The sequence below is a fragment of the Mixophyes fleayi genome, chromosome 6 (genome assembly GCF_038048845.1).
Source record: "Mixophyes fleayi isolate aMixFle1 chromosome 6, aMixFle1.hap1, whole genome shotgun sequence".
Lineage (NCBI taxonomy): Eukaryota > Metazoa > Chordata > Amphibia > Anura > Limnodynastidae > Mixophyes > Mixophyes fleayi.
The window spans coordinates 224,946,993-224,968,695 of record NC_134407.1 but is presented as its reverse complement, the minus strand read 5'-3'; the positions used below and the strand labels follow the sequence as shown (position 1 = coordinate 224,968,695).

The following is a 21,703-nucleotide window of genomic DNA, read 5'->3' as shown; positions in this document are numbered from 1 at the left end:
ATTTGTCCGTTTGTCTGTCCGGTTATGCATTCAGACACCTCTGCACCGGTTGGGATGAAATCAACACGAGGTGGTCCAGTTGGACCCTGGTCAAGTTTTAAGGGGGATAGGGCCCCGGTCGGACCTCCCATTGGTGAACGCTGGGCAGAACTATGACTGGGTAGCCAGTTTCGAGCCTTCCACTGGATGGATGTGGCCAAAAAATTCACGGACTGGTAACACTGGATCTTAGAGGCCATACTAAGGGGCTGAGGTCCCGATCGGCCCTGCTGTTGGTGTACGCCGGGCAGACCTTTGACCAGGGAAGCCTGTTCTGGGCCTTCCACTGGATAGATTTGGATGACAAACAAAAATTACACTGGGCAGCCACCTCCTGTATGTGCTGAAAGAGCTGCTAAACTGCTAATTAATTTTAAAAGGTTGACAGTTACATCCAACTCATTGGTAACTTAATAAATTGGATATTTAACCTACCAGTATGTTTTTGGAGTGTGGGAGGAAACCGGAGCACCCTGAGGAAACCCACGCAAATACGGGGAGAACATACAAACTCCACACAGATAAGGCCATGGTCGGGAATCGAACTCATGACCCCAGTGCTGAGGCAGAAGTGCTAACCACTAGGCCACCGTGCTGCCTATATATATAGATATTTATATTTAAACACAGTAACTATAAAAATATACCTATATGGAGTGTAAGGGGCGATATAGTACTCATGCATATATACAACATACTTTCCAACTTCGGCAAGGACTGCTGCCGGAAATAGGGGGATTGGGCGTCTTGGGGGTGGGGCCCAACTGATCACGCCCTTTGGCACCGCCCTCTAAACAATCACATTTTGTGTTCAATGCCAGCAGGGGGCGGGGCCTCAATGGCGCGCGAGTCGCGTCCTAAGCCCTTCCCCCAACACTTCCCTCCTTAGTAACTGGGAGGCTGCCCTGCTCTCCCAGGAGTGCGGGAGTCTATGATGTACATTGTAGTATAATATATAACACACATTACATATAAGAAACAGAATAGCACAGATATATATATATATAACTTACAATGTATATGTAATATAGAAGGTGATGTACATACATAATATGTACCATGTAAACAGAATAACATATAACCAAGAGTATATACAATACACATATATGGTGGTAAAGATAAGTTATAGTACAATCATACAATTATATATCTATATACAAATATCTATCATACAATGTCTGATCTAAGTTAAAAGGTGATGTATATGTATCATATATAGTAAAAGATATAACACGTATGTAGAGATATAACCATCAGCCTCTCTTCTCTGTTACAGCAATAAAAGTGCCGGAGAAATAATTATATCACCTCCACTCTTATTACCTGTGCCCAAATCCAACATGGCTGCCGAGTCATCACTGTGGGTGAGTCAGCAAATGATCCACTAAGCACACTAGGGAACAATATTTACAATTATTAGGGAAAATTAAACATCCTCGATACCAGAGCTGCGGCGGCCATGTTAATGTAGTCTAGAAATAACATACATTCAAAGGCTGCTCACCAAATGCGTCGGCCATTTTCCTGTAGTCTCCGAGACAACAGAATAACCATTAAATAATTTGGCTCTCCCTCCTCACACACTAATACCTCGTGACCCTCAAGAGGAGCTACAGAATCTATCCAACATTGTTCTAGAGGTAATGTGTAATATTATATTATATTATTCTTATATATAGGGGGGTCTGTACAGTGATATATGGGAGTAATAACTCCCAGCACACACTGATATGGGGATTATTATTATTATATAGAGGAGAGGGGACTGTACAGTGATATATGGGAGTAATAACTCCCAGCACACACTGATATGGGGGATTATTATTATTATATAGAGGAGAGGGGTCTGTACAGTGATATATGGGGAGTAATAACTCCCAGCACACACTGATATGGGGGATTATTATTATTATATAGAGGAGAGGGGACTGTACAGTGATATATGGGAGTAATAACTCCCAGCACACACTGATATGGGGGATTATTATTATTATTATATAGAGGAGAGGGGTCTGTACAGTGATATATGGGGAGTAATAACTCCCAGCACACACTGATATGGGGATTATTATTATTATATAGAGGAGAGGGGTCTGTACAGTGATATATGGGGAGTAATAACTCCCAGCACACACTGATATGGGGATTATTATTATTATATAGAGGAGAGGGGACTGTACAGTGATATATGGGGAGTAATAACTCCCAGCACACACTGATATGGGGGATTATTATTATTATATAGAGGAGAGGGGACTGTACAGTGATATATGGTAGTAATAACTCCCAGCACACACTGATATGGGGGATTATTATTATTATATAGAGGAGAGGGGTCTGTACAGTGATATATGGGAGTAATAACTCCCAGCACACACTGATATGGGGGATTATTATTATTATATAGAGGAGAGGGGACTGTACAGTGATATATGGGGTGTAATAACTCCCAGCATACACTGATATGGGGATTATTATTATTATATAGAGGAGAGGGGACTGTACAGTGATATATGGGGAGTAATAACTCCCAGCACACACTGATATGGGGGATTATTATTATTATATAGAGGAGAGGGGACTGTACAGTGATATATGGGGAGTAATAACTCCCAGCACACACTGATATGGGGATTATTATTATTATATAGAGGAGAGGGGACTGTACAGTGATATATGGGGAGTAATAACTCCCAGTACACACTGATATGGGGGATTATTATTATTATATAGAGGAGAGGGGACTGTACAGTGATATATGGGGAGTAATAACTCCCAGCACACACTGATATGGGGGATTATTATTATTATATAGAGGAGAGGGGACTGTACAGTGATATATGGGGAGTAATAACTCCCAGCACACACTGATATGGGGGATTATTATTATTATATAGAGGAGAGGGGACTGTACAGTGATATATGGGGAGTAATAACTCCCAGCACACACTGATATGGGGGATTATTATTATTATATAGAGGAGAGGGGACTGTACAGTGATATATGGGGAGTAATAACTCCCAGCACACACTGATATGGGGGATTATTATTATTATATAGAGGACAGGGGACTGTACAGTGATATATGGGAGTAATAACTCCCAACACACACTGATATGGGGATTATTATTATTATATAGAGGAGAGGGGACTGTACAGTGATATATGGGAGTAATAACTCCCAGCACACAGTGATATGGGGGATTATTATTATTATATAGAGGAGAGGGGTCTGTACAGTGATATATGGGGAGTAATAACTCCCAGCACACACTGATATGGGGATTATTATTATTATATAGAGGAGAGGGGTCTGTACAGTGATATATGGGGAGTAATAACTCCCAGCACACACTGATATGGGGATTATTATTATTATATAGAGGAGAGGGGCCTGTACAGTGATATATGGGGAGTAATAACTCCCAGCACACACTGATATGGGGGATTATTATTATTATATAGAGGAGAGGGGACTGTACAGTGATATATGGGGAGTAATAACTCCCAGCACACACTGATATGGGGATTATTATTATTATATAGAGGAGAGGGGACTGTACAGTGATATATGGGGAGTAATAACTCCCAGCACACACTGATATGGGGGATTATTATTATTATATAGAGGAGAGGGGTCTGTACAGTGATATATGGGAGTAATAACTCCCAGCACACACTGATATGGGGGATTATTATTATTATATAGAGGAGAGGGGACTGTACAGTGATATATGGGGAGTAATAACTCCCAGCACACACTGATATGGGGATTATTATTATTATATAGAGGAGAGGGGACTGTACAGTGATATATGGGGAGTAATAACTCCCAGCACACACTGATATGGGGGATTATTATTATTATATAGAGGACAGGGGACTGTACAGTGATATATGGGAGTAATAACTCCCAACACACACTGATATGGGGATTATTATTATTATATAGAGGAGAGGGGACTGTACAGTGATATATGGGAGTAATAACTCCCAGCACACACTGATATGGGGATTATTATTATTATATAGAGGAGAGGGGTCTGTACAGTGATATATGGGGAGTAATAACTCCCAGCACACACTGATATGGGGGATTATTATTATTATATAGAGGAGAGGGGTCTGTACAGTGATATATGGGAGTAATAACTCCCAGCACACACTGATATGGGGGATTATTATTATTATATAGAGGACAGGGGACTGTACAGTGATATATGGGAGTAATAACTCCCAACACACACTGATATGGGGATTATTATTATTATATAGAGGAGAGGGGACTGTACAGTGATATATGGGAGTAATAACTCCCAGCACACACTGATATGGGGATTATTATTATTATATAGAGGAGAGGGGTCTGTACAGTGATATATGGGGAGTAATAACTCCCAGCACACACTGATATGGGGATTATTATTATTATATAGAGGAGAGGGGCCTGTACAGTGATATATGGGGAGTAATAACTCCCAGCACACACTGATATGGGGGATTATTATTATTATATAGAGGAGAGGGGACTGTACAGTGATATATGGGGAGTAATAACTCCCAGCACACACTGATATGGGGATTATTATTATTATATAGAGGAGAGGGGACTGTACAGTGATATATGGGGAGTAATAACTCCCAGCACACACTGATATGGGGTATTATTATTATTATATAGAGGAGAGGGGTCTGTACAGTGATATATGGGAGTAATAACTCCCAGCACACACTGATATGGGGGATTATTATTATTATATAGAGGAGAGGGGACTGTACAGTGATATATGGGGAGTAATAACTCCCAGCACACACTGATATGGGGGATTATTATTATTATATATAGAGGAGAGGGGACTGTACAGTGATATATGGGGAGTAATAACTCCCAGCACACACTGATATGGGGGAGTATTATTATTATATAGAGGAGAGGGGTCTGTACAGTGATATATGGGAGTAATAACTCCCAGCACACACTGATATGGGGGATTATTATTATTATATAGAGGAGAGGGGACTGTACAGTGATATAGGGGAGTAATAACTCCCAGCACACACTGATATGGGGGATTATTATTATTATATAGAGGAGAGGGGTCTGTACAGTGATATATGGGGAGTAATAACTCCCAGCACACACTGATATGGGGATTATTATTATTATATAGAGGAGAGGGGACTGTACAGTGATATAGGGGAGTAATAACTCCCAGCACACACTGATATGGGGATTATTATTATTATTATATAGAGGAGAGGGGTCTGTACAGTGATATATGGGAGTAATAACTCCCAGCACACACTGATATGGGGATTATTATTATATAGAGGAGAGGGGACTGTACAGTGATATAGGGGAGTAATAACTCCCAGCACACACTGATATGGGGATTATTATTATTATTATATAGAGGAGAGGGGTCTGTACAGTGATATAGGGGAGTAATAACTCCCAGCACACACTGATATGGGGGATTATTATTATTATATATAGAGGAGAGGGGTCTGTACAGTGATATATGGGAGTAATAACTCCCAGCACACACTGATATGGGGATTATTATTATTATTATTATTATATAGAGGAGAGGGGACTGTACAGTGATATATGGGAGTAATAACTCCCAGCACACACTGATATGGGGATTATTATTATTATTATTATTATATAGAGGAGAGGGGTCTGTACAGTGATATAGGGGAGTAATAACTCCCAGCACACACTGATATGGGGGATTATTATTATTATATAGAGGAGAGGGGACTGTACAGTGATATATGGGGGTAATAACTCCCAGCACACACTGATATGGGGGATTATTATTATTATATAGAGGAGAGGGGACTGTACAGTGATATATGGGGAGTAATAACTCCCAGCACACACTGATATGGGGGATTATTATTATTATATAGAGCAGAGGGGTCTGTACAGTGATATATGGGGAGTAATAACTCCCAGCACATACTGATATGGGGATTATTATTATTATTATATAGAGGAGAGGGGACTGTACAGTGATATATGGGAGTAATAACTCCCAGCACACACTGATATGGGGAATTATTATTATATAGAGGAGAGGGGTCTGTACAGTGATATATGGGGAGTAATAACTCCCAGCACACACTGATATGGGGATTATTATTATTATTATATAGAGGAGAGGGGACTGTACAGTGATATATGGGAGTAATAACTCCCAGCACACACTGATATGGGGATTATTATTATTATTATATAGAGTAGAGGGGTCTGTACAGTGATATAGGGGAGTAATAACTCCCAGCACACACTGATATGGGGTATTATTATTATTATATAGAGGAGAGGGGACTGTACAGTGATATATGGGGAGTAATAACTCCCAGCACACACTGATATGGGGATTATTATTATTATATAGAGGAGAGGGGACTGTACAGTGATATATGGGGAGTAATAACTCCCAGCACACACTGATATGGGGGATTATTATTATTATATAGAGGAGAGGGGACTGTACAGTGATATATGGGGGTAATAACTCCCAGCACACACTGATATGGGGGATTATTATTATTATATAGAGGAGAGGGGACTGTACAGTGATATATGGGGAGTAATAACTCCCAGCACACACTGATATGGGGGATTATTATTATTATATAGAGGAGAGGGGTCTGTACAGTTATATATGGGGAGTAATAACTCCCAGCACACACTGATATGGGGGATTATTATTATTATATAGAGGAGAGGGGACTGTACAGTGATATATGGGGAGTAATAACTCCCAGCACACACTGATATGGGGATTATTATTATTATATAGAGGAGAGGGGACTGTACAGTGATATATGGGGAGTAATAACTCCCAGCACACACTGATATGGGGGATTATTATTATATAGAGGAGAGGGGTCTGTACAGTGATATATGGGGAGTAATAACTCCCAGCACACACTGATATGGGGGATTATTATTATTATATAGAGGAGAGGGGTCTGTACAGTGATATATGGGAGTAATAACTCCCAGCACACACTGATATGGGGATTATTATTATTATTATTATATAGAGGGGAGGGGTCTGTACAGTGATATATGGGAGTAATAACTCCCAGCACACACTGATATGGGGATTATTATTATATATAGAGGAGAGGGGACTGTACAGCGATATATGGGGAGTAATAACTCCCAGCACACACTGATATGGGGGATTATTATTATTATATAGAGGAGAGGGGTCTGTACAGTGATATATGGGGAGTAATAACTCCCAGCACACACTGATATGGGGGATTATTATTATTATATAGAGGAGAGGGGTCTGTACAGTGATATATGGGAGTAATAACTCCCAGCACACACTGATATGGGGATTATTATTATATATAGAGGAGAGGGGACTGTACAGCGATATATGGGGAGTAATAACTCCCAGCACACACTGATATGGGGGATTATTATTATTATATAGAGGAGAGGGGACTGTACAGTGATATATGGGGATTAATAACTCCCAGCACACACTGATATGGGGGATTATTATTATTATATAGAGGAGAGGGGACTGTACAGTGATATATGAAAAGTAATAACTTCCAGCACACACTGATATGGGGGATTATTATATAGAGGAGAGGGGTCTGTACAGTGATATATGGGGAGTAATAACTCCCAGCACACACTAATATTGGGATTATTGTTATTATTATTATATATAGGAGAGGGGTCTGTACAGTGATATATAGAAGTAATAACTCCCAGCACACACTGATATGGGGGATTATTATTATTATATAGAGGAGAGGGGACTGTACAGTGATATATGGGAGTAATAACTCCCAGCACACACTGATATGGGGGATTATTATTATTATATAGAGGAGAGGGGACTGTACAGTGATATATGGAGAGTAATAACTCCCAGCACACACTGATATGGGGGATTATTATTATTATTATTATTATTATATAGAGGAGAGGGGTCTTTACAGTGGTATATGGGGAATAATAACTCCCAGCACACACTGATATAGGGGATTATTATTATTATTATATAGAGGGGAGGGGTCTGTACCGTGGTATATGGGGAGTAATAACTCCCAGCACACACTGATGTGGGGGATTATTATTATTATATAGAGGAGAGGGGACTGTAGAGTGATATATGGAGAGTAATAACTTCGAGCACACACTGATATGGGGGATTATTATTATTATATAGAAGGGAGGGGTCTGTACTGTGATATATGGGGGTAAATATCTCCGAGCACATGATGATATTGAGGATTAGTATTGTTATTTAGAGTTAAGGGGGCTGTACAGTGATATATTTAGAGTAATAACTCCCAGCACACACTGATATGGGGGATTATTTTTATATAGAGGGGATGGGTCTGTACAGTGGTATATGGGGAGTAATAACTCCCAGCACACACTGATATGGGGGATTATTATTATTATATAGAAGAGAGGGGTCTGTGCAGTGATATATGGAGAGTAATAACTTCGAGCACACACTGATATGGGGGATTATTATTATTATATAGAAGGGAGGGGTCTGTACTGTGATATATGGGGGTAATAACTCCCAGCACACACTGATATGGGGATTATTATTTTTATATAGAGGGATTTGTACAGTGTTATATGGGGAGTAATAACTCCCAGCCATCTCTCATCTCATCGGTCTAGTTTTCCTTTGTTGTACAGTCTGGCATTCCTCTATCTTCGAACGCCATTTGGCCAATCATTTTGCACATGCGCATCCCTGGGAACCTTTATAAACCTCTGCTCATTGGAGGATGACCAGCCAGCTCCCTTTCTAAGGGTCCTCTTTTCTATGGGTGTCAGTTCATCAGGTCTCCTACCTGATAGGAAGCATCTGCTCATACTTGCCTTTGTTCCTGTCTTCGCGAGTTAGGCCGTTCGTTCATCGGTTGCAGCATCGCTCCTGTTCCAGAGTTATAACCCCTGTGTGGTTCTCGGTGCTTTTGTTCTCCGCAGTTCATCACTTTACAGCATTACCTGTGCAGCTTATTCTATAGTCAAGACCTTTGACCTCACTGAAGAGTATCACTCATCATCGGTCCTGTTCCAGTGCTATATCACCTGTGTGGACCTCAGTACTTATGCTCACCGCAGTGTATCGCGTCACAGATATATCTGTTCAGCTTTTTCCGCTGTTTAAACCTAAGACTCTACTTCCTGCTCAGCCTTTCCTATTACAGTGATTCAGGGCTATACTGCTGATCATCGCCCAGCACCCGTCCTGTTCCGGAATTCCATGCACCAGAGGCTATATTCCATTCTGCCTAAGTTACTTCGTGGTTCTCTGTATTATCTGCTCTGCGCCCCTAGAGGACCGCGACCTGCGGTTGAGAGCAGCTAAGATCATATTCCCTTGCGGAACTCCCTGGTGAATTCCTCTCCTCCATTAGATTTCGCACCTCTCTGGGGGTAGCTGTCACTCAAGCACTATCTGGCTTTTGTGACAGTATGAACTGACCCCAGGAATGGATCCTGATCGAGAACCATCAGCTAAGGATTTGTTGCAACATTTGGTGTGTCGTATTGATTGCAACGACGCCGCTCAAATACAAACTCTTCAATCCCTTCAAGCTTTAGATTCACGAATCGAGTCTCTGCAGTCATCATTAACTGTTTCTCGAGCTGTTACTCCCGTCAAGGTTGAGACCCCGTTTTCTGTCGGTCCTCCTTCCCTGCGGTTGCCGACTCCCCAAAAATTTGATGGTGAGCCCAGAGATTGTTGAGGATTCTTGAATCATTGCTTAATCCAATTTGAGATACTTTCTCAGATTTTATCAACAGACCGCCCTAAAGTCGCTTATATTATATCCTTTTTGTCAGTTCAAGCTCTTGCCTGGGCTTCTCCCCTCTGGGAAAGGAATGACTTCCTTCTGCAATATGCTGCCACCTTCACGTCTGCATTTAGAAAAGATTTTGATGAACCAGGCCATGTCTCTTCAGCCACATCTAGTCTCCTCAGACTGCATCAGGGGTCTAGAACCCTCACACAATTGTTAATCCAATTCAGAACTCTGTTTTCAGAACTTCAATGGAACAATGAGGCCTTCTGGCAAGGTCTCGCTGAACAAATTAAAGATGTATTGGCATCCCAGGAGTTGCCCACTACACTAGACGCTCTTATCTCACTATGTCACAGGGTGGATATCCATTGTCAGGAAAGAGCATCTGAAAGGGAATCTCCACGGCGGGCTGTCTATAAACCTTTTTCTTCTCCTCTGTCTCCAAATTCCTCTGATGAGCCGATGTAATTAGGTCAAGCCAGATTGTCTCTTGAGGAGAGACAGAGAAGAATTTCGAAGAAATTATGTATTTACTGTGGTGAACCCTGGCATCTTCTTGCTTCCTGCTCCAAAATGTCAGGGAAATGCCAAACCCTAACTTGTGATCGGAGAGTCAGGTTAGGGACATTTAAATCCTCTCTGAGTATCAGTTCTTCGTCTATTTGTGTCAACCCCATAATTTTCAAAGGACCATGTGATCCCAAAACGTTATCTGCATTACTGGGTTCTGGGCAGTTGGGAATTTTATTTCCTCGGTGGTAAAATCCTTATCTCTACCTACCTGTCCAATAGCCACACCTGTGTTCCTTACCATAATTGATGGAAGTTCAATCCCCAAAGGGAAAATTTTATTCTTGACGAACCCTTGTCTCTGCAAATTGGAGCATTACATCTCGAGAAAATTCCTTTTTATGTATTAGCACACAATACCAGTCCCATCATTTTGGGTCTTCCATGGTTACGTTTGCATTCTCCTCAAATTGATTGGACCTCTTCTCAAATATTGTCCTGGGGCCCTTCCTACCATTCCAATTGCCTGCTACAAGTGAAACCTCTACTAAGTGTGACGTCCCATTCTGGGGCTGTCAAAGCTTTGCTTCCAAACCAGTATCAATCATTTGCGGACGTATTTGATAAACGAAAATTACGGAATAAACGGAATTACTACCTCCTCATCGCATTTGAGACTGTGCAATTGATATTCTTTCTGGTAAAATACCACCTAGGGGTATCCCCTCTCCGTCCCTGAAACACAAGCCATGTCAGATTATGTTAAAGAAAACCTCTCACTTGGCTTTATTCAACCATCTTCTTCTCCAGCAGGGGCAGGATTTTTGGGCGGAAAAAAAGACGGGACATTACGTCCTTGTATCAACTACAGAGGCCTCAATACTATCACCTTAAAAAATCGGTATTCTATTCCATTGATCACCTAATTATTTTACCGAATTAAAGAGGCACAAATCTTCACCAAGCTGGACCTGAGGGGCGCTTATAATCTTATCAGGATTCGTGAGGCGGTTGAGTGGAAAACGGCATTCAATACTAGGGACGGCCACTGTGAATATTTAGTTATGCCGTTTGGCTTCAGCAATGCCCTAGCAGTGTTCCACAGTTTTGTGAACTAAATTTTTAGAGACCTCCTGTATTTTTCTGTCGTTCTTTATTTAGATGATATTTTGATTTTCTCGCCTAATTTAAAATCTCATTGGGCTCATGTGGCGGAGGTGCTGTCCAGGCTCAGAGCTAACCAGCTCTTCTGTAAGCTGGAGAAGTGCGTTTTTTCGAAACACTACAAACTATTTTCTTGGGTTACATTGTGTCGGGACATGGATTACGCATAGACCCTGAAGAAGCCCGAGCCATTATCAACTGGCCTATTCCCTTCGGCCTAAAAGCCATCCAACGTTTCTTGGAATTTGCCAACTACTACAGGTAATTTATTCAGAACTATTCTTCTATTTTTGCCCTCACCAAAAAGGGGGTAGATACCAAGATATGGCCAACCTCAGCATTATCTGCCTTCGATTCCTTCAGGGAGGCTTTTTCCATGTCTTCAGTGTCAAGACAACCCAACACATCTTTACCATTCTTTGTTGAAGTGGATGCCTCAGTGGTTGGAGTTGGCGCATTATTATCCCAGAGATTCCTCCAGAGAAACAACTTCACCCATATGCTTTGTTCTCTCGTAAATTCCTGCCGGCAGAAAACAATTATGCAATTGGGGATAAAGAGCTGTTGGCGATGAAGCTAGCCTTGTCTGAATGGAGGTATTTGTTGGAAGGAGCATTGTTCCCTGTTACTAACCACACCAACCACAAAAATATACTTTACCTTCAGACTGCCCATTGCCTGAATCCTAGACGGGCTTGTTGGTCTCTCTTCTTTTCACGTTTTAATACCTATCTGGATGGTCGTAGATCGCTTTTCAAAAATGGCACACTTTATTCCTCTGATTGGACTGCCTTCTGCGCCCCTTCGTGCACAGTTATTTATCAAGGAAATATTCCGCCTGCAGGGATGCAGTAAATCAGGATTTTGAGACTTTTATTAGTTTTTACTCCTCAGCTTCACAAGACAATTGGGTGGACCTTCTGCCATGGGCAGAGTTTGTCATAACAATCTTTACCATGAATCTACTTCATCCACCCCATTTCCTATTGTCTATGGGTTACATTCCAACATACCCAGCTTCAAGGCCATTCCTCAACTCAAGTTCCTGCAGCCAACGAACTTCACTGGGACTTCTTGTCCATATAGGATCGGACTCTCAAATGTCTCAGGAAAGCATCTCACCGATATAAACGTTTCGCAGATAGAAGACGTCGAGCAGTACCTCGACTAAAAGTGGGAGACAAAGTTTGGCTATCAACCAAGAACATTCGCCTTCGAGTCCCATCCATGAAATTTATGTCGGTCAAACTATAATAAACCATTACTTCGGATTGATAATACGTTCCATATCTCACTCATCAACCCTTTTATTATTTATCGGTTTTCCATCAGTTCTACGGCTTCTGCTCCTCTGGTTGTCTAGCACTCAGACGAATTCAATATTTCTCAAGTATTGGATGCCAATATCTTGTTAGGCAAAATTAAATACCTGGTAGACTTTAAAGGATATGGACCCGAGGAGCGTTCTTGGATCGACACTTCCAATGTTCATGCTCCTGCTCTGATAAGAAGGTTTCATATGAAAAATCCCAGAAGCCTAAATCTTAGGTGTTCGGTGCCCACCTTTAAAGGGATGGTACTATCAGGCATCTCACCGGTTTAGTTCCATTTTGAGCCTTGTATACATGGGTTTCCCGTGGTTACTTCTATCTGTTGTACAGTCTGGCGTTCGTCAATCCTCGGACGCCATCTTACCAGTCATTCTGCACATGTTCAACCCCGGGAACCTTTAAAAACCTCTGCTCCACGGTGATAGGAGGATCACCAGCCAGCTCCCTTTATAAGGGTCCTCCTCCTTTCTATGGGTGTCAGTTCATCAGGTCTCCTACCAGAGAGGAAGCATCTCCTCTGACTCCAATCCGTGCTCATACTTACCTTTATTCCTGTCTTCGTGAGTTAGGCCAATTGTTCGTCTCTCATCATCGGTCCTGTTCCAGAGTTATAACATCTGTGTGGTTCTCAGTGCTTTTGCTCTCCGCAGTTCATCACTTCATAGCATTACCTGTTCAGCTTATTCCACAGTCAAGACCTGTGACCTCACTGCAGAGTATCGCTCATCACCGGTCCTGTTCCAGAGTTATATCATCTGTGTGGATCTCAGCACTTCCTGCTCAGCCTATCCTATTACCGTGATTCAGGGCTGTACTGCTGATCATCGCCCAGCACCCTTCCTGTTCCGGAATTCCATACACCTGAGGCTATATTCCATTCTGCGTACAGTTACTTTGTGGTTCTCTGTATTATCTGCTCTGCACCCCCTAGAGGACCGCGACTTGCGGTTGAGAGCAGCTAAGACTATATTACCTTGCGCACCTCTCTGGGGGTAGCGGTCGCTCAAACAGAAATCAAGACCAATCCCACTATCTGGCTTTCGTGACACCCACATATGTCATGCACTCATTATCAGTGATAGCGTTTGACACGCATGCTTCTTGGTGCATGCATGTTGTCCTGTTTGTTCCTGAACTTGCACTGGTTCCTTCTTCAGCATTTCATTTGTATCCTGAACTGCACCGTACAATTTTTGCTGTTTCTGGCTCTGTTCCTATTGGGCTCCTGTTACCTGGTTGGTTCATACAAGTTTGGTACTTCCCAGCTCTGCTACTGTTTATCTTCTGTCTTCTGGTCTGCTTCAACTCAGAATCCCCAGACACGGACTGCGGTAACTATTTTCTGCTCTCTAGCAGGGATTACTGCACTCTGAATATCCACACCAGCTTTGCTTATTTACTTCCTTGCATTGCCTAAGACTGTGTTAACTTGCACCAGAATATCTTCAGTGTCCTTGTTCATATTCTGCATTGTCTCAGACTCGTATAACTGCATGATTCCTGCATAATGTTTTGGGCTAATTTATCATACCAGCACAACTTCAGACCTTGTGTTTTCTCCTGTTGATTTCTTCAATGATATCTGTGACAGGATGGACCGCCTATGCCACCCTGTCTGTTGTTGTTGGGAACCGTTTGGGCTTACTTTGCCACCGTTCCCTTTCTTTATCCCAAATGCTCCCTCTTGCCGCAGTAGGAGGGGCTTACACGAGCTGCCACCACTGGACTCCTATACTGGCATCCAGAACCGTGTTTCTTCTGAGTAACTGACGCTGCTAGCGTGTCTCGTTGCTGGTGTACCTGGGCTGGTACTCCTGAACTCTTACTATGGATCAGGGAAGCTGTGGATCCCTCCTGGCCTATCACACGGACCAGGGCTGCATGGGTAACAGGCAGACGGGTGGTACTGGAAAGCTTGGGTCCAAACCTCAGAAACAGTCGGCGAATGGAATAGATTTTGGGTCTAATCTGTAGATCACAGGATTTTCAGTAATATTGAAGATGTTTTCAAGCAGGTCTTGAAGCAAGATGTTTATTTGCTCTCACCTGGTTAGAGGTACCAGGTGAGTAGGTCAGATAAAACTAGAAGAACAAGTTTCAAATACAAGCTAGTGCCTTTTATACAGTTCAAAAACAGGCTATTTTTAGCATCAGAGTGTACCCTATTTACACAAATATGGATTTACATGCATCGGAAATCTAACAATATTTACACTTGTCTGTGATATCTTACAAATCCAGTGATGCCTTGCATCTTTGTTTTTAGACACAGGAAATTTAGTAGCACATTTTAAATTAAACCTTCCTGTCTCCAAGTGAAACTTCTCACATCAAATTAACATATGGGCCTTTCTTCAGACCGTTCAGAATACACATTCATACAGAGCAAAAACAAGCCAGTTTCCCACATCACAATATACCAAAGGCTTTGTAAACAAATTCTCAGTGTATCAGATATTTGCATCAGACATAACGCATTTCCTCTAGGAAGGCTAAATAGAAAAAACACATTTCCTACCCTTGTCTCAGAAATAACTATATTCTCTCTCAACTATACACAATATTAAAAATAAGTGCATTGGCAATTATATAAATAAGCGAACTGCACTATTTCCTTTAAATAAATTTACAGGCACAATATCCATATTGTTTGTCACTACAATATACTTTGTTACTTCTGTGATTTCCTAGCTATCAGATTTTGGATTATTTGGGATTTAACTGAAAGTATAGGAGAAATCCTTAATTGGAGTTTTTCGGGTATTTTCATTTTAAATCCGAATTCCTAATTGTTATAACATAAGGGTAGACAGCAGGATTGTGACTGTTATATGATGTGATTAATAGTAACGGTAATATGACATTTTGTAAATCTAACCATCATACATTTTCCCAACAGAACAATCTAAAGATCCATCTGCTCTTACTAAGGAAGAATTGTGATTTATACACTCGCAGATCATACACAATATACATCTACTCATTAAGGAGGAATCCGCCTCTACTTCCAATGAACATAATTGTTTTTATAACAGGTTAAGCTCCGTTAAACCCCAAACGATGGGAAAAAGCAGTCGTATTGCAAAAAAATCTTGGTCCTGCTCGGAATGTGGGAAAAGTTTTAAATGCAATTCAATGCTTGTTGAACATTTGAAAATTCATACAGGAGAGCTAACATATGCTTGCTCAGAATGTGGGAAGTGTTTTAGTCTTAAATCAATTTTAGCAAAACATCAGAAAGGTCATACAGGAGCGAAACCATATTCTTGCTCTGAATGTGGGAAATGTTATGTCCATAAAGAAAGTTTAACAATACATCAGAAAAATCATACAGGAGAAAAACCATATATCTGCTCTGAATGTGGAAAATGTTTTCCACAAAATTCCAGACTTATTAGACATCAGATGATTCACACACAACTACTCCCATATTCATGCACAGAGTGTGGGAAAGGATGTAGGACGAATTCAGAACTTGTTGTACATCAGAGAAATCATACAGGAGAAAGACCATATATCTGCTCTGAATGTGGTAAAAGTTTTATCCATAAATCAAATTTAACAGAGCATCAGAAAAGGCATACTGGAGAAATATATAGCTGCTCTGAATGTGGGAAATGTTTTACACGTAATTCTGGACTTATTAAACATAAAAAACTTCATAAAGGAGAGAAACCATTTTCTTGTTCTGAATGTGGGAAATGTTTTGCACAGAAGTCAACTCTTGATGAACATCAGATCATTCACACAAGAGTATACCCCTATTCATGCACAGAATGTGGGAAAGGCTGTATCAGTAAATCAAAACTTGTTTTACATCAGAAATGTCACACAGGAGAGAGACCATATTCTTGCTCTGAATGTGGGAAATGTTTTTTATATAAATCAAGTTTAACTGGGCATCTAAGAAGTCATACAGGAGAAAAACCACATATCTGCTCTGTATGTGGGAAAAGTTTTACAAATAAATCTGTGCTTATTGCACATCAGATCAGTCACACAGGAATATACCCATATTCATGCATACAGTGTGGAAAAGGATGTAGAAATAAATCAGAATTTGTTAGACATCAGAGATTTCACACAGGAGAGAAACCATATTCTTGCTCTGAATGTGGGAAATGTTTTAAATGCAATGCAAATCTTGTTGAACATTTGAAAATCCATACAGGAGAGAGACCATATTCTTGCTCTGAATGTGGGGAATGTTTTAAATGCAAATCAAAACTTGTTAAACATCAGAACATTCATGTAGGAAAGAGACCATATCCTTGCTTTGAATGTGGGAAAGACTTTAATAGTAATTATGAACTTGTTGTACATCAAAGAATTCACACTGGTGAAAAACCATATTCTTGCTCCGAATGTGGAAAATGTTTTATCCGTAAATCAAGTTTATCAGTACATCAGAGGAGTCATACAGGAGCAAGACCATATATTTGCTCTGAATGTGGTAAATGTTTTAAATGCAATTCAAACCTTGTTATACATCAGAGAATTCACACTGGAGTGAAACCATTTTCTTGCTCAGAATGTGGGAAATGTTTTATCCGTAAATCATATTTATCAGTACATCAGAGGAGTCATACAGGAGCAAGACCATATGTCTGCTCTGAATGTGGGAAATGTTTTACATGTAATTCAAATCTTGTTGAACATTTGAAAATTCATACAGGAGAGAGAACATATGCTTGCTCAGAATGTGGAAAGTGTTTTAGTCTTAAATCAATGTTAACAAAACATCAGAAAATTCACACAGGAGAAAAGCAATATTCTTGCTCTGAATGTGGGAAATGTTTTATCCGTAAATCATATTTAGTAATACATCAGAGGAGTCATACAGGAGCAAGACCATATATCTGCTCTGAATGTGGGAAATGTTTTGCATGTAAATCAAATCTTGTTGAACATTTGAAAATTCATACAGGAGATAGACGATATTCTTGCTCCGAATGTGGGAAATGTTTTACAAATAATGCAAAATGTATTAAACATCAGATTATTCACACAGGAGAGAGACCATATTGTTGCTCTGAATGTGGGAAATGTTTTAATCAAAAATCAATTTTAACAAGACATCAGAGAACTCATACAGGAGAGAGACCATATTCTTGCTCTGAATGTGGGAAATGTTTTAACCGAAAATCAATTTTAACAACACATCAGAGAAGTCATACAGGGGAAAAGCCATATTCAGAATGAGGGAACTGTAAATCATGTTTAACAAAATATCAGCAAATTCATACAGTAGAGAAACCATATTCTTGCATATGAGTCCAATCATTTTCATCTACAGCAGTGTTGGCTAACCTGTGGCACTCCAGGTGTTGTGGAACTACAATCCCCAGCATGCTTTGCCAATATATAGCAGCTTATTGCTGGAGGAGGGGTATGCTGGGACTTGTAGTTTCACAACACCTGTAGTGTCACAGGTTAGCCAACACTGATCTACAGCATGTGGGAAAGGGTGTAGAAGTAGTCCAGAATTTGTTATACATCAGAACAGCCATTCTGGAGAGAAACTATATAATTTATCTGAAACTGGTAAATGTTTTATAAGTTCTTCAGAACTTATTGGCCATCAAATTATTCACACCAGGGTCTTTCTCTGAATCTGTGAAATGTTTTAGCTGAAGATCACTATTGATTGTGCATCAGATGATTCATGCAGAAGTATACCCATGTTCATGTTCTTAGTTTGGTAAAATTTCATAGCTGAAATTCTTTTATATTTACTATGTGACGTTTAAAATTTAGAAACGCCCTTCAGAGGTTTACTGAGGATATATTTCCCCAGTGGAATCCCAGGGTAAACTTTTATCCCACAGATATGGTCACAAGTGTAATTTAGCTGTCTTAACGTTTTCCTGTAAACTGTACATTTTATTTCTTGCTGATCTCTTTTATATTTGAGCAAACAGAATGAAAAAAAGTTTATTAGTGCTTTACAATTGCCTATATAACATGATTAAATTGTTTTATGTGTATTTTCGTCTTCATGTAAATCGGTGATTGCAACAGCAGCCCTAGTGCCACATGCTGGCCTCTGGGCCTTCTACTGCGACCGCCATCTCCTTATTGCTGCATTGTTAGCTTTGTTACAGAATGGAAGTACCCTGCTCTTAGCAACAATGGTAAAATTGTGAAACTCATCCAGTCTAATTAACATGCTAGCTGCATGAATCAGTCTGGATTGGTTAAATGTATTGTAGCCTTGATTACCTGCTGCCTGGTTGTCTGTTCAATACTGTATAGAAAGAGCTTTATTGTGCATGTAAAATGTGTATTCCATCTGTACTTCTAGCTGATCACCAGTACCTCTAACTGGTGTGTAATGTTCCTTGTAAAGACCATTTAAGAGCAATAAAATATCACTGTTTTAAAGATTCTGCCTGACACATATTGCCTGCTGTAATATGTGATGTACAGAAAAGGGCTTACATACCAGTTCATTCCCCAGCTGTTCTGTGTTTAACCCAGCGATACTACCTGCTAGCCAGTAGTCCTGGTCCATAGTAAGCAGGAACAATAGCCATAGTCACCAGTAAAGGGGCTCTTCAGCAGCTTTACAGACCACCCAGACGTAAGCGTTTCCAGGTGATTCAGACTGGTGGTGGCAGCTAATATTCTCCTACAACTAAGGCGCAATGTCTGATGGCAGGTGACACCAGTAGGCATGGTCAGTATGAAGCCGTCAACATCGAGATTCACTGCTGCCTCACAAAATACCAGACTGGGCAAACCAAGACCTGCACACAATAGAACAAACTCACCCCCACCTTTCCTCACTCTGAAAGCCCACTAGCGATGGGAAATATTGACAGCTGCAGGCAATGAAAAGCACACCATGAAAATTCTGATGCCATTACTAGATCAAAGGGTTGAAGACCTACAAATGCATATATACCGCATTGACAAAAATTTACTCCAGTAGCACTAGAATTGCAGGTTTGGATCAAAGATCAATTGACATTTAGGACTTGGTGCATCCATTATAAGCAACAATGTCCCTGCTATATAATCGCTTTAACAGGAACACTAGATGATCTAAAAAAAAACAAATAGACACAATAAATTGCATTTTCTAGGTATCCCAGAATATGTAAAATGCCCACAATTATTTGAATGTATATATAAATTGATCCCACAAGCGTTAGATATATATGATGAATATAACATCCCATAAATAGAGCACACAGACGTGGCCCAGAAAGGCGGGGAAAGGCAAATAGACGGAGTCCTGGTAATACCCAATATGTAAATTTCAGGACAAAAGTAACTAGATGGGGCCATTTATTGTTCACAAACTAATTTTATAAACTGTATAAATGTATTGCAATGGTTTCATTAACCTCTATATTCACATCTATGATTTGTTAAATTATATTTTTTCTGAATGTAAACGAATCGGGGCTGAGAAGAGTCGTGTAGAAACTTCTAGGTAAAGATTCTTCTGTCTTCTAATGCTCCGTTCTAAAAGCTGGGTGCTGCAGAATTTCTGTTATCACCTTAGGGGGTAGGATGAATGCACCATTACATACACAGCACATACCGCTGCACACTTTAATGTCATGTCCTGGAATGTTGGTGCCCTAAACTCACTAAAAGGGAGAAAAGTTACCACTCATCTTAAAAATAAACTTCATCCGGATATTACATTCCTACAGCAGATACTCTGGCAGGGGGAAGATGGCTCTACACTAAAAGGATTGATGAATATGGCGATTCATCCTAAGTCGTAATTTGGAATATACTATTCTAGATACCATTTAAGATCCAGAGGGATGTTTCTTAATTATGGACATTGATATCTGGCATCCACAATACACATTAGTAAATGTTTATGCACCTAATATTCTGACTGGAGAAATTTACGAGAGACTAAATCACAAAAAATAGCTGAAAGGCATACTCCTACTTTTATACATATAATTTTAGGTAGAGACCTAAATACAGTAGATTCCTAATTTGGATAAATCCCCTCCAGCAAATGTGTCGCATCATAACATTTGATAACAAATACAATCTCTTAGGAATAAGATCAGCATCAACCATGGCGCCTGCTAAAGTCACCTGAATAAAACACGTTATTCAGCGGTATATTATTCTGTTTCCCAGATAGATTATATCTTTGTAGCAAATTCACTAGTAACCCGAATATACAATGTGAAAATTGGTGACACAGTTTACGATCATGTTTAAGTCTCCGTTACCAAACCACGCAACATCAGAGCCCCTCTGAGCAGTCTTTGGCGTTTTCTGGATTATTTATATAATTTAGAAGATTTTAAATCTTATCTCCAAGTAAAATGGGCAGTATACCTAGAAGACATTAGTAATGGGAAGACCTGGCGCTAGTTTGGGAGCTGTAAAAGGCAGTAATGTAGGGGCATGAAATTAATTATGTAGATAAGAAACAAGGGAGATAAAACAACAATATCTATGTGGGCACAGGCGGGATTTCTCCATATCTGGTGGAGATGTCCTACGATATCGAAAGTTTGGAGAGATATTCATAACCTCATTGAGCAGATCTTGGATGTTAAATTTCGACTCTCCCCTTGGAGTCCCCTATTGTGCCTCTCTGTTCCTGGAATGGGGAACAAGACTGTATCTGACCCTCTACAGTTACTTAGGTTGATTTGTCTGTACCATTTGCCTGATTGTCCATTAGCTCTTTTCATGGTTTGATTCCCCCCTGACAAGCGCTCTGCTATCTTCCTATCCTTCCTCCCCCTCCCTTTCCTTTCCTGCCTTTTTTCCCATTTTCTCTTTATAGACAAAATTTCATGCAATGACATGCTGCCAACATATTGTTCTTCTCTGTTATTTT

General features: G+C 40.3%; 2 protein-coding genes across 2 annotated transcripts in view; one reads left to right on the top strand and one right to left on the bottom strand.

Annotated features, from left to right (window-relative positions):
- Window positions 1-21,703, bottom strand: part of LOC142160092 (uncharacterized) — a 270,628-nt gene that overhangs the window by 49,149 nt on the left and 199,776 nt on the right. The window lies entirely within an intron of this gene.
- Window positions 1,601-19,256, top strand: LOC142160096 (uncharacterized). The gene is made up of 2 exons (XM_075215043.1): window positions 1,601-1,679; window positions 15,770-19,256. Exon 2 carries the CDS (start codon window positions 15,931-15,933, stop codon window positions 18,070-18,072), a length of 2,142 nt encoding a protein of 713 aa, XP_075071144.1. The 5' UTR covers window positions 1,601-1,679; window positions 15,770-15,930; the 3' UTR covers window positions 18,073-19,256.

Coding starts and splice junctions, on each gene's coding strand:
- LOC142160096 (XM_075215043.1), top strand. CDS start 15,931: ATGGGAAAAAGCAGTCGTATTGCAAAAAAATCTTGGTCCTGCTCGGAA.